Source organism: Danio aesculapii, chromosome 9 (genome assembly GCF_903798145.1).
Source record: "Danio aesculapii chromosome 9, fDanAes4.1, whole genome shotgun sequence".
Taxonomy (NCBI): Eukaryota; Metazoa; Chordata; class Actinopteri; order Cypriniformes; family Danionidae; genus Danio; species Danio aesculapii.
In genome coordinates, this window is record NC_079443.1 from 468,614 (window position 1) to 481,995 (window position 13,382).

Below are 13,382 nucleotides of genomic sequence, written 5' to 3' on the forward strand. Positions count from 1 at the left end.
ATTAGTTATTTTGAAATCTGTATACCACTTTAAGCCACTGGGTTTAACCCATTTGTCAACAAAAGTATTTAAAAAAATTATGTTTTTCTTATATATATACATGCATATATATATATATATATATATATATATATATATATATATATATATATATATATATATATATATATATATATATATATATATATATATATATATATATATATATATATATATATATATACATACATACATACATACATACATACATACATACATACATACATAATAATTTACAATTATTTCACATGAATCTGTTGCTATGGTGACACAGGCATCTGTAACTCCGCCCTCTTCTGAAAAGAGCACAATCTAATTTGCATTTAAAGTGACAGTCACCAAAACTCCACACTTAGAATCAAAGCCTGAAAGGGTCCGTTTCAGAGAGTTGGAGAACGTTAACTGTGTGTGATTCTTAGCTTAAACTCCAACACACACACTCTAGACACAGCAGAGACGCATTCTACAACTTGTTAAAAGGGGCATTATAGGACACCTTTAATTTATTCAAAACAGTTTGAATATGCTTTGTTTGCCAGTTTTCGAGCAGGATGAAGGTGAATAAATGATGTGTGAATCTTCATTTGTGCATGAACTAATCCTTCAGAGCTCGAAGACACTTTTGTGCTCCACAGAAAACTAATCGAGAACGAAACATGTTGACCCAGCGCTGGGTGAACTGCTCCTCTACAGCAGCGTATTGTGAACTCACATTACAGTCTTTAATTTTTAATTAGATTCATAAATCTTAAAGTCTACACGGTTTGTTCTTGCGCACCGGCTGAGTAATGTACTCAAGGAACGCAGTCAAAAGCTGGCAGACAGTTAAAAAGACCAGGAGAAACAGCAGAAAGCACCAACCGCAGCTCACTGAGGGGTTCTGACGCTCTTCTGCACTCCAGTTTAGAAACCAAAGAACATTTCCTTGTCCTGAAAAAGCTAGATCAGAGATTTTATGAACTCTTTCCCTGCCATTGAGGAGATAACCCATCAGTTAGGAGATAACACTTCTTTGACATTACTGTAGGGTTCTTTATTTTGATATAATATGATCATATATACTAGCCAAAATATATTCTGCCGAATTTAGATCAATATCCAAAAAATGGTGTCAGTGTCTGCCAACTTAGAAAAAAACTCTGGCAGGGAGAGTTCAAATGCCTTTTAGTACTTACAATTGAAAAACTTGTCATGCGAATTTGATCTCAGTAAGTTCGTCTTAGCCAATCAAATGCCGGCTTTTAATCTACTTCCCTGCATACTGCCATGGTTGATTTCACCAAGTAGGACATGTTCCTGAATCGACGTCTATGTTTATCCTGGAACAACATTTCAACCAATCAGACTTAAAGGATAAGTTTAAAGTTTATGTTAAGTTTAGGCTAAAGGTTTTTGCACACTGAAGTCTGAAATTTTTATATGCATATTTTTTCGATATGCACCCAACCCTTGCACAGAGTCTGATGCCTATTAATTAATCCATTGCGAAATTATTCACAACCAAAATGGAGTCTTCGATTAGTGAAGATGAGTTTGTTGTCCCTCAGGTTGCGCTGATTTAACTGTCAATCATATTATAATCTAATATGTCCCTGTAAATGTCATTAGTGTGAAAAGGAACACAGTTGTTGTCGTCGTACTGCCCCCAAGTGTTCATTTCATCTACAACCTGTTTAATAACATTACTGCACCATCTCCAGGAAATCTACAAGAAGAACATGCATCTAAAATATATACAAACCATTCCCTAAGTAACATATTTCAGATTTGCAAAAATGCAGACAGCCCCCTCTAGTGGATTTCATATCTGAACATGCAACGGAAAATACCTGGAGCAATGTATTTTACCTTTTGTAAATACTTCCAATGAGCCTGGGGTGTATTGTTAGCTGGGTGTTCATTACAAACCCTACTTTTAAAGCAACCAAGCACAAACAGTCTAAGCTGGTGTGTGTTTCATCATGTTGAGTTTGATTCTTGAGCAAACAGATCGATCACACCCAACTTTACAATCACAATTAAAGCAGAACATTTGACAGTGTTTTTACTTTGTGCCTTACTGGAAACACGTGACAATAATCCTGTGACAATGAAAATAGGGCAACATTACAGTTCACTGAACTCGACCCTTCTGTCTGTGTGTGTGTGTGTGTGAGTGCAGTAATTTGTGCTGTAGTAATCTGTGTTTGTGCAGTAATATCTGAACTTGTATGGATGTGTTTCAGGCAGGTCCGGATCGGTGTTCTCTTTTAGACTGAATAAATGTCTCTTGTTGGAGATTTGTTAATGTTGCAGATCTTAAACATGCACAAACATGGCTCAGGGAAAAGAAAAACATCACAGATCTTCAGATGGGCTCTTTAAGGCTAATTGTGGCCTAGTTGTTCACAGTGGTTGAGAATAAGGACAGTGCTGCTCCCGTAGGCTCCATATAATCTCAGCGTCAGTGTATAATCTCTATACAGTATATTAGCACCAGTGAAGCACAGGCTGCAGGCTATGAAACACAAACATCTCATTTAAAATATTTTATCTGGGAGACCGTCATGCAATAGTTTGTGGTAAGGAAATGTGGATGTTTGTGGTAAGGAAGGTAATCGCTTCACTGTCAATTTTTCTTTTTTTTTGTTGTGTAAATAAAATCTACTTTGTGCAGATAGTTTAGTTTTCCATGCACACTGGGATGTTTGAGACTCTTGCTTATCAACAGCGGTTTTCAGGATGTTTTTCAGCATTCAAACCCTGCAATCTATGGTCTGTGGTACTTGTGTGCTTGGTGAGAGCATTTTGTGGATGTGCACCACAGAGTGGTGTTTTACTGTAACTACAGCAGCTCAAGACACATGAAGAAGAGCAGCAGTCTTAGACTCAAGGTGTTTTATTATTGTGCTTTTATCCCTGCTGTTTTTTCTTCAGTAGAACATTAAAGTAGATTTGTGAAGTGAAATGATCAGTCTGTGTAAAAAATGAACATTATTTATGATATTAGCTATTAACAGCCTGGTCAAACGGATCTCTGCACATGTGCTAATGTAGTCCGATTGTAGTCCTGTTGCTTTAATGATGAAAGCATGAGAGTGGTCAGGTGACACAGTTTGTTTATAGATATTGATGATTGCGTCACCAGCCCTAGCACTATTGTCATTAAAGCAACAGGACTACAATCAGACAAGATTCGTATGACAATCGGATTATAATTGAACTACATTCGGACAACAATCGTACTACATTCAGACTCCAAATTGTACTTCAGTCAGACTGCAGTCGGACTACATTCATACTACAATTGGACTACAGTCAGGCTTCAGTCAGACTACAGCCAGACTCCAAATATTATAACACTTGTACTACAGTAGGACTACATTCATACTACAATCGGACTACAGTCAGGCTACAGTCAGACTACTGCTGGACTCCAAATTATACTACAGTTGGACTACATACTACAATTGGACTACAGTCAGGCTTCAGTCAGACTACAGCCAGACTCCAAATATTTTAACACTCGGACTACAGTAGGACTACATTCATACTACAATTGGACAACAGTCAGGCTACAGTCAGACTACAGCTGGACTCCGAATTATACTACAGTTGGACTACATACTACAATTGGACGACAGTCAGGCTTCTGTCAGACTACAGCCAGACTCCAAATATTATAACAATCAGACTACAGTAGGACCACATTCATACTACAATCGGACTACAGCCGGACCCCAAATTGTACTACATTTGGACTACTGTCAAACTATATTCAAACTACAATTGGACTATAGTCAGACTCCAAATTAAACTACAGTCGGTCTACATTCATAATACAATTGGACTACAGTCAGACTACAGCCAGACTCCAAATTGTACTACAATTGGCTACAGTCGGACTACATTCATACTACAGCTGGACTCCAAATTATACTACAGTTTGACTACATTCATGCTACAATTGGACTGCAGTCAAACTCCAAATAGTACTACTGTACACTCGGACTACAGTGGGACTACATTCATACTACATTTGGACTACAGTCAGACTACAGCTTGACTCCAAATTACACTACAGTTGGACTACATTCATACTAAAATTGAACCACAGTCAAACTCTAAATAGTACTACACTCGGACTACAGTGGGACTACATTCATACTACAATCGGACTACAGCCGGACTCCAAATTGTACTACATTTGGACTACTGTAAGACTATATTCATACTACAATCGGACGACAACCGGACTTCAAATTGTACTACAGTCAGACAACATTTATACTACAATCGGACTACAGTCTGACTACATTCAGACTTCAATTGGACTGCAATTGGGCTATAGTTGTACAATGGTCGGGCTACATTTGGTCTACAGTCGGGCTACATTTGGAGTACAATCAGACTACATTCGCAACTATTTGACCAGGCTGTGGATTAAAGCTAATAATTTTTGTAAATAATGATCAGTTTCTTGCACAGACTGTTTGTTTTGCTTCACAAGAGCTCAGTGTGTCATCAGGAGCTGTGGCTATTGATTTGGACTTGTTTGTATGTGTTTGTTTTTAATATACAAAACCATTCACTTCCATTATATGAATGACCACAGATTCAGCTCAGAATCTTCTTTAACGTCCTACTGAAGAAGAAAGAAGCCTCCTACATCATGCATGACCTGTGAGCTAGTGGAATAACAGGACATTTTCATTTTTGGGGGAACTTATCCCTTTAATAATAGTGTTTTTGTGTAATGCAGAGCTGGCCGGCACTGGTATTCAGTCAGCTCCAGATACAGTATAGTCTCCTCCAGGCAGTGAAGTTCAGTCTTTAATCAGTGCAGATAAGAAGCCGCAGTTATCCAGTGAATGCAGGGACAGTCAGGCTTTATGAGGGCCGTTTCTTCACCCTCGGGCCCCGGAAGCGAGAGTTCGTTTCAGCCTGTCATTCCTCATATAACACACTTACTTTACATACCGTAACACTAATCAGGAGCCCGAAGCCACAGCTTCCCTTAATGACTCCGTGTGTGTCTGATAAGGAGACATGATTTGGGCACTGTATCACTGTTTAATATGACTTTATTATTCATTATCTTACAATGAGCAATGCATTTGATACTGTTTGTATTACAATGTGTGTTTGCTGTTTACGTATGTGTGTTTTAGTGTGCGTGTGTTAGACTGTGACTTAGAGTGTGGTAGGTCATGTCTGTTGTGTGTTTGTGTGCATGTTTTTGTGTGTTTATTGTTTGTCTGTCTGTTTGTTTGTGTGTGTTTTTGTGTGCATGTTTGTGTGCGCACATGTTTTAGTGTGCATCTGTGTCTGTGTGTTTCTCTTGATAAGGATCGCAGAGTGTGTGATTTCACTGTGTCCTTCAGTCAGATTCCACACGTATCAGTGTGTGTGTGTGTAAGCGTGTGCAGGCCTGTCTGAGTGTGACGCTGTGCTTTATTCACCATCACCTGGCTGGAAACACACACTTTTCCATCCACAGCTGGAATACCTGTGTGGTTACTGCACCATTGCAAGAGATTCAGCAGCATCGATGCATTTATTCAGTATCTTCTGATGGTTTTGGGCATTGAAGTCTGTTCTGCTGATCAAAGCTTCATTTATTTGATCAACAACATCAAATCAGAACAGTATTAACGCTTGTGTGCTGTTGGGTTGTTTGCATCTACTCTGGGCTGATTTTGAGTCTTTATTTGATCTCTGTGTTTCAGCAAATGTGATGATTTATGCTAGCAACTCTTAGTTTGACACACATTTTGTGAAAATGTTGAAAAACTCAACAATACACTCTGGGCAGATTGACTCCCCTTTGGTTATGTTGGGGGCTGTTTTTGCCCCATTGACTTTCATTATAATCTTATTTTTTGATTGCAAAGCCAGGGAGCTTCTCCTCCTCCTCCACTACAGACTACATTCACACTACAATTGGACAACAGTCAGACTACATCCAGACTCCAAATTGTACTACATTCAGACTACAGTCAGACTACATTCATACTACAATCACACTCTAGTTGTGCTACAGTCAGACTACAGCTGGACTCTAAATTGTACTACAGTCGGACTACATTCATACTACAAACACACTACAGTCAGACTACATTCGTATCACAATCGCACTACAGTTGACGACATTAGGACTTCAATTGGACTACAGTTGAACTGCAATTGGGCTATAGTTGTACTACAGTCGGGCTACAATCAGACTACATTTGCTACTGTTTTGACTAGGCAAAAACTCAACGTTACACTCTGGGCAGATTGACTCCCCTTTGGTTATGTTGGGGGCTGTTTTTGCCCCAATGACTTCCAGTATAATAATATTCTTTGATTGCAAAGCCAGGGAGCTCCTCCCCCTCTTCCACTACAGACTACATTTACACTACTATTGGACTACAGTCAGACTACAGCCGGACTCCAAATTGTACAACATTCAGACTGCAGTCGGACTACATTCATACTACAATTGGACAACTGTTAGACTGTAGCTGGACTGTAAATTGTACTACAGTCGGACTACATTTATACTACAATCACATTACAGTCAGACTACAGCCGGACCTCAAATTGTCCTACATTCAGACTACAGCCAGACTACATTCAATCTAAAATTGGACTACATTCAGACTACAGTCAGACTACATTCATACTACAATCAAACTCCAGTTGTGCTACAGTCAGACTACATTCATGCTGCAAACACACTACAGTCAGACTACATTCATTCATTCATACTACAATTGGACAACAGTTAGACTACAGCTGGACTCCAAATTGTACTACAGTCGGACTACATTTATACTACAATCACACTACAGTCAGACTACAGCCGGACCTCAAATTGTCCTACATTCAGACTACAGCCAGACTACATTCATACTACAATTGGACTATAGTTAGACTACAGCTAGACTCTAAATTGTACTACAGTCGGACTACATTCATACTACAATCACACTAAAATCAGACTACAAATTATACTACATTCGGACTACAGCCAGACTACATTCACACTACAGTTGTGCTACAGTCAGATTACAGCTGGACTATTAATTGTACTACTTTCAGACTACAGTCAGACTACATTCATCCTATAATCCCACTACAGTCGGACTACAGTTAGACTACAGCCGGACGCCAAATACATTCAGACTGCAGTCAGACTACATTCATATTACAATCACAATACAGTCAGACTACATTCATACTACTCTAAGAAAAACACGCTATTGGCTGATTTTTAAAAAGGGGAGGAGCTACTCTATGACCCCACCGTCTTTTCTTGTTTCAGCTTAGATTACGTGAAACATCCAATAAAAAAACACATTTCAAAGCACTTTTAATGAGTCTTTTAACTAATGGGCCATTATTGTAAAGTGACCACTTATATTTTAAGTTGTGTGTGTGTCTGTGTGTGTGTGTGTGTGTGTGTGCAGGTGATGTTGCATTTGAGGTGCGCTGGTTTCAGAGCTCTATGCATCCACTGGATAACGGTGTGTCTCCGCTGATCAGCATGGACCGATATGGTGTGGTGAAGAAGAGCAGCTCCAATGACAGCAGTCTGGAGCGCACAGACCAGTACAGCTTCACTCTAAGCCTGCACAGCGTCCAGCACACAGATGTGGGCGAGTATTACTGCAGAGCTACGCCCTGGCTGCTGTCGCCCGCCACTGGAGCCTGGGGCAAAGAGACCGAGCTGAGCTCAGGCCGAGTGCTGCTCGCCGTCAGGACAGAGAGTAAGATCATCTGCACACATGTTCTGAAATAATGCGCGAGAGAAATGACGAGTAATACACAATAGAGTGTGCTTTTGATGTAGCGAACATTACACTCAAATGTAGAGCTGCATGATTCTGGCTAAAATACACGATTTTTTTGCTTAATCATGATCAGGATTTTCTCAGGATTTCCCAGTAATAAACAGCGCTCATCATTGCAACGTGCGGGGTTGGACAGTTCCATTTCTGTGTGGAGGGGGACTTTAAATTTGATTGACAAACTTACAATAGCTAAAGTGTTGTGTCAATCATCCACATCAAATTACATTCATATTCCGCCTTACACCCGTTACATGTTTTCAATGCATTTTTTTTCTTTCGCTTGTATCACCATGCTATGAATGTTTGTGTTTGATACTGGTGTGTGTGTGTGTGTGTGTGTTTGTGTGTTTGTCTTGTCAGTGTGGGAGTCTCTGAAGATGCCGGTGGGCTACGGTGTGATCGCGGCGCTTGTAGCGGGTCTGCTGTCGATTCTCCTGGGTCTGGCTGTGGCCCGCTGCTGTTTCTCCAGAAACCCCCTGCACACACCGCGGCCTCACAACAAACTGATGGACCTGGAGATGGACTGAACACACTCCAACACAAAGCAGAGGACCTGATTGAAAGCACTGAGCCGCAATATTCTCAGGAAACCCCCCCGCACTGACGGCCATCTTTTATTTTTGTGATTTAGTACTGATGCGTTCTGAGCGTCGTGGATGAGGAGGACCGCACTTTGGCCCATGCAGTGGAGTCTGAACTCTTGCTTATTTTACTCTAGTAATGGACAGGATGGAGTCTGCTGAAAGAGACGGCAGTTTTAGACCGATCTCTGAGAGCGCTGGAGGATTGACTGTCTGTCAGAGACTCTGTCAGGTTCAGGACCCCAGAATCGGCCCCTGGAGGAGGACTGAGCTGAGCTGGCAGTGTGTGCTGGACATACTGAAGACTCTTTTCTCTGCAAACCTCCAGCTTTTATTCACACACACACTGCAGAAAATGGCTTTCTTTTTTAGAGTTTGTGTCTTGTTTTTAGTCCAAATATCTACAAATTCTGAAATTAAGAAGCGTTTTCTAGACAAGTGAAAAATATTGATTTATTTTCAGCAATAATGAGTCAAAATGAAGACAGATTTTCCCTAAAATAAGCAAAATAATCTGACAATTTGGTAAGAAATGCAGTCTTGTTTTAGCTTTCACATGAGACTATTTTTATTCACTCATTGTCAGATTATTTTGCTTATTTTGATTCATTATTGCTAAAAAGCAGCTGAAAGAAAGCTTTTCTCACTTAGTTTCTAGTCCAAACATCTAAAGATTCTTGAATCACTTTCATCAAGTACATGTGTGTGAAATTTTCTGAAAAACAGAGTCAAAATTAAGCGAGATTTGCCTTCCTTTATTATCCACAAGAGGAAATGTATCTTTGATTTCACCACAGAATCAACATCCACATCAGAAATATCACAAAGAAAAACATTAGTAACACAAATAGATTCAACATCTTTAATAAAACACGCTAAATAATCTGCCAGTGGGCTGAGTGTAAAATAAACCTGTTTTTAGATCATTTCACTCACCCCATTGGCTGATTTGCGTGTGTTTAAGGGAAACTCACTTAATCTTGACTCATTATTTCTGAAAACACATCAGTATTTTATACTCATCTATGAAATTCTTCTTGATTTTTTTAGATATTTGTCCTCAAAACGAGGCTAAAACTGTAAGAAAGCAAGCTGTATTTCTGTCAGGATGCACTGTAGTGTGATATGGCAGTGCTGATTCTCTCTTATCCACCATGTGGTCTGAAAAGTGTTTTAATTTAGGTTTTTTTTTAGAGAAGGGAAGCAGTTTTATGATGGACGTCTGTCTGTCTGTTCAGAGCCACATCATCAGAGAGATCCTCGAGGAATTTCAGTAAGAGATTTGACCTTTTTATATTAAATCTGTTCTTTTAAAATGTTGTAGTGTTTTTTTTCTGTGTGTGCTTATTGACATTTTACATGGAGGTGTTCATAAGACTGTCATAACACCTTTATAATCATGACATGACACATTCTATGCATGCTTATGACAGTTAAGTGTCATTGGCTCTGTTATTTTAAGTGCTCAGATGACATGTGTTTGACATGTGTTTATTAGGCATGGGATGATAACCCTTTAAAAGGTATACCGCGGTTTGGAAAAGTTGAGGTTTTAAAACTGCCAATGTTTTCTGCTCTACCGTTCCTACAGTACGAGTAAGATTTTATATTTACTTTTTTGTTTTGTTTTTAGGACAACAGTTTCTCCAGCAGAAAAGATCTACAAGATGCTGTTTTAAGTGATAAGGAAATCAGTGTTTCTGAAGCTAATGAAGACAGCAGAAGTCAATAATTCAGTCGAGTTATTCAGCCTGACATGTTTACTGCTCCAAAATATTATAAATGTTTAAAAAACTGGAATATATTGTGTTCAAAGGGTAAAAGACTTGTTGTGTTTTACCCAGACATTTAAAAAGATTATGTTTTAGAGCTGTAATCTCAATACCAATTCTGTAATGGAAAGACATGTGCATATAGCCCATAACCTTAAGAATAAATAACATAATTCTATAGTGAGTGACATTAAATGAGCTCAAAATGACAATATTACATAATAAAATCTGTGATATATCGCACGATAAAGATTCCTAATGGGCCTAATGACTATACAAAGATTAGACGAATTCAATTTGTACCACAATAGATGATGTCAAGGAAAAATAGACAAAATTCACAATTATTCTGTCCACATGACGTTCATGTTTATGACAGGTTTATGCTGGCTTGGTAATGTCACGTCATGACAAAGACCTCTCAAACACATCTGTCGTCTGAGCATTTAAAATGGTAAAACACTTAACTGGAGGACACTGTCATAAGCATGTGTAAACTCTCACTCATATTCACTGTGTGTGTCATAACATTATTATAAAGGTTTCCTCACAGTCCTCTTTGAGTAAAGTGTTCGCTGTTCAGTTTTCCTGAAAGGCAATAAGTATTTTGGGTTTGATTTCTGACTCACTCCAGTTCTCTGACAAACCAACAAATCAGTTTCTCAATAATAATAAAAACCAACAACCTTTAACAGTGTTGATCTGCTGTGGGAAATATCTCTGTCTTCTCTTTTATTCATAATGAAAAACTGTTGATATGCCACAACCGGCAGCAGTGCTGCTCTTTCTTGATGTCAGACGCTCTCATGCTGTGTTTCACGGGGAGAACATGCAAACTCCACACAGAAACACCAACTGACCCTGCCGGGACTCAAACCAGCGACCTTGCTGTGAGGCGACAGCACTACCTACTGTGTCACAGCGTTGCCCTACAATTATTTTAATTCAGCAATTTATTTTTTAAAAGGAAATTAACTAAAAAGGTTGCTTGCATTACATTTTAAAAAGTAACTCAAATATTAATATTTAATTTTTAAAAGTAATGTGTTATTTGTTACTCAAAAAAGTGATATTAACACAACTTAAGTTACACATATATATATATATATATATATATATATATATATATATATATATATATATATATATATATATATATATATATTCCCAGAGATGGGTTGCAGCTGGAAGTGCATCCGCTGCGTAAAACAAATGCTGGATATGTTGGCGGTTCATTCCACTGTGGCGATCCCAATCCCTTAATAAAGGGACTAAGCCAAAAAGAAAATGAATGAATATATATATATATATATACACAACAGTTCTGTCTGGTTCTTGAACCTGATTGGCTGATAGCCATGCAATATTCTCATGATAACAGCACTCATACAGCCTCTTCACCCTTATGTATTACTCGACCCACATAGAGTGACAGCAGATCAATAAACTCACTACAGTTTAACAAATATTGCAGCTGTTTTACAACAGAATGTACTTTTGAGGCATTTTTAGTGCAGAATGTCATTGTTTAGATTGCAGCTCTGCAGTTTATGTGTAAAGACAGAGCCTATTTTAATGAGAGGTTTGGAGATTCAGCGCGTCGGCATCCATCAGCCTGTCATACTGAGCAGAGCAAAGACAGTTGACGCTCTGCCACAAGATGGCGACAGACACCACATAATAATCCCTTAGGGGAGAAAAACTGGATACATTTCAAACCACAGCTGATCAAATCATCATTGAACAGGTAAGAGATATTCGGGTCAAGTCGATCTCTCTCTTTTGTATGTTGTATGTTTTTTTAAACAGCATTTTAATGCAGATTACCTTATTTAAATTAATATTATCATCATGTGACCTCTGTGATTTGCTCAGGCAACACATCTTAAGCATTCAGTGTCACACAGGTCAGTTTCACACATTTTATTCAGAGGTACACTGAAAACAGTTATTCAAAGATGATGATTCCTTGGATTTACTCCATTTTTTTATGTTAAGTGGTTTTAAACAATTTATTTGGGCTGAATTTAAACACAAATGAAGTTGAACATTATTAAATTCAATTTGTTTGTTTAAATTCAACACAAATAAATTCAGTTCTGCATGCAACACTTTTCTCAGTGTATATATTTAATTTATAAATGTATTCTGCACCACAAGAGGGCGTCCTAATGGTCACAATGGAGTTTCTGATTTCTTAAGGTCCTCATTCAGGCGCTGCAACTTCTCTTGTGTAATGCTGCTGTGGACGTGTTTCAGGCCTGATATGTAAAACAACACCAGTTTAATGCAGTTTTCTCATCAGTGTTTCCTTTTCTGATTTCTCTGATCGCATCTCCACTGTGGTCAAGCAGCTCTTCCTCTGCAGCTCAAACCCACAGCAGTTTCTGTTTCTCTCTTCACACACGCACACGCATGCAGACGCCTTCAGATTTCACTTGTTTTCACTTGTCATGATAAAGACCTCCTCACACTTCTCTAAAACATCATTTAGAGAAGTTTTGAACACTCTAAAACGTCAAGATGTTCAACGTGACCGAGTTTCTGTCTCGTTTCTAGTCCAAATATTTCAAAATAATTAAATCCAGAGGCATTTCTGAACAGAAAAAGTGAAAGTGAGTTTAAACTTACAAGATTACAAAAGCAAGATTATTTTAATATAATTTTTCTGATTATTTTGCCCGTATAAAATTTAAAGAGTGATCATTTGGACTCATAATATAGTGTGGGTTATTATTACCACAAATATACCAGTGTATCATCAGACCAGGGGCACTTATTATTAACTAAAATGTGCAAAAGTTTATTCATTTTCCTTCAGCTTAATGCCTTTAATAATCTGGGGTCACCACAGTGGAATGAACCGCCAACTTATCCAGCAGATACCCTTCCAGCTGCAAACCTTCACTGGGAAACACACATACACTCATACACTACAGTTAATTTAGCTTACCTATTTCCCCTGTAGAGCATGACTTTGAACTGTGGGGGAAACTGGAGCACCCGGAGGAAACCCACGCCAACACAGAACATGCAAACTCCACACAGAAACACCAACTGACCCAGCCGAGGCTCGAACCAGCGACCTTCTTGCTGTGAGGTAATTGTGCCACCCACTGCACCACCGTCACACCCAAGTGCAAAAGTGTACTTCTTAAAATATTTCCAGGTTC

General features: G+C 38.7%; 1 protein-coding gene across 1 annotated transcript in view; it reads left to right on the plus strand.

Moving 5' to 3' along the window:
- Window positions 1-10,908, plus strand: part of ptgfrna (prostaglandin F2 receptor inhibitor a) — a 42,963-nt gene extending 32,055 nt beyond the window's left edge. The window contains exons 7-8 of the mRNA XM_056464661.1: window positions 7,473-7,772; window positions 8,217-10,908. Coding sequence (XP_056320636.1) covers window positions 7,473-7,772; window positions 8,217-8,383 — 467 coding nt within the window. The 3' untranslated portion in view covers window positions 8,384-10,908. The remainder of the gene's footprint in view (window positions 1-7,472; window positions 7,773-8,216) is intronic.
- The last annotated feature ends 2,474 nt before the right edge of the window (window positions 10,909-13,382 follow it).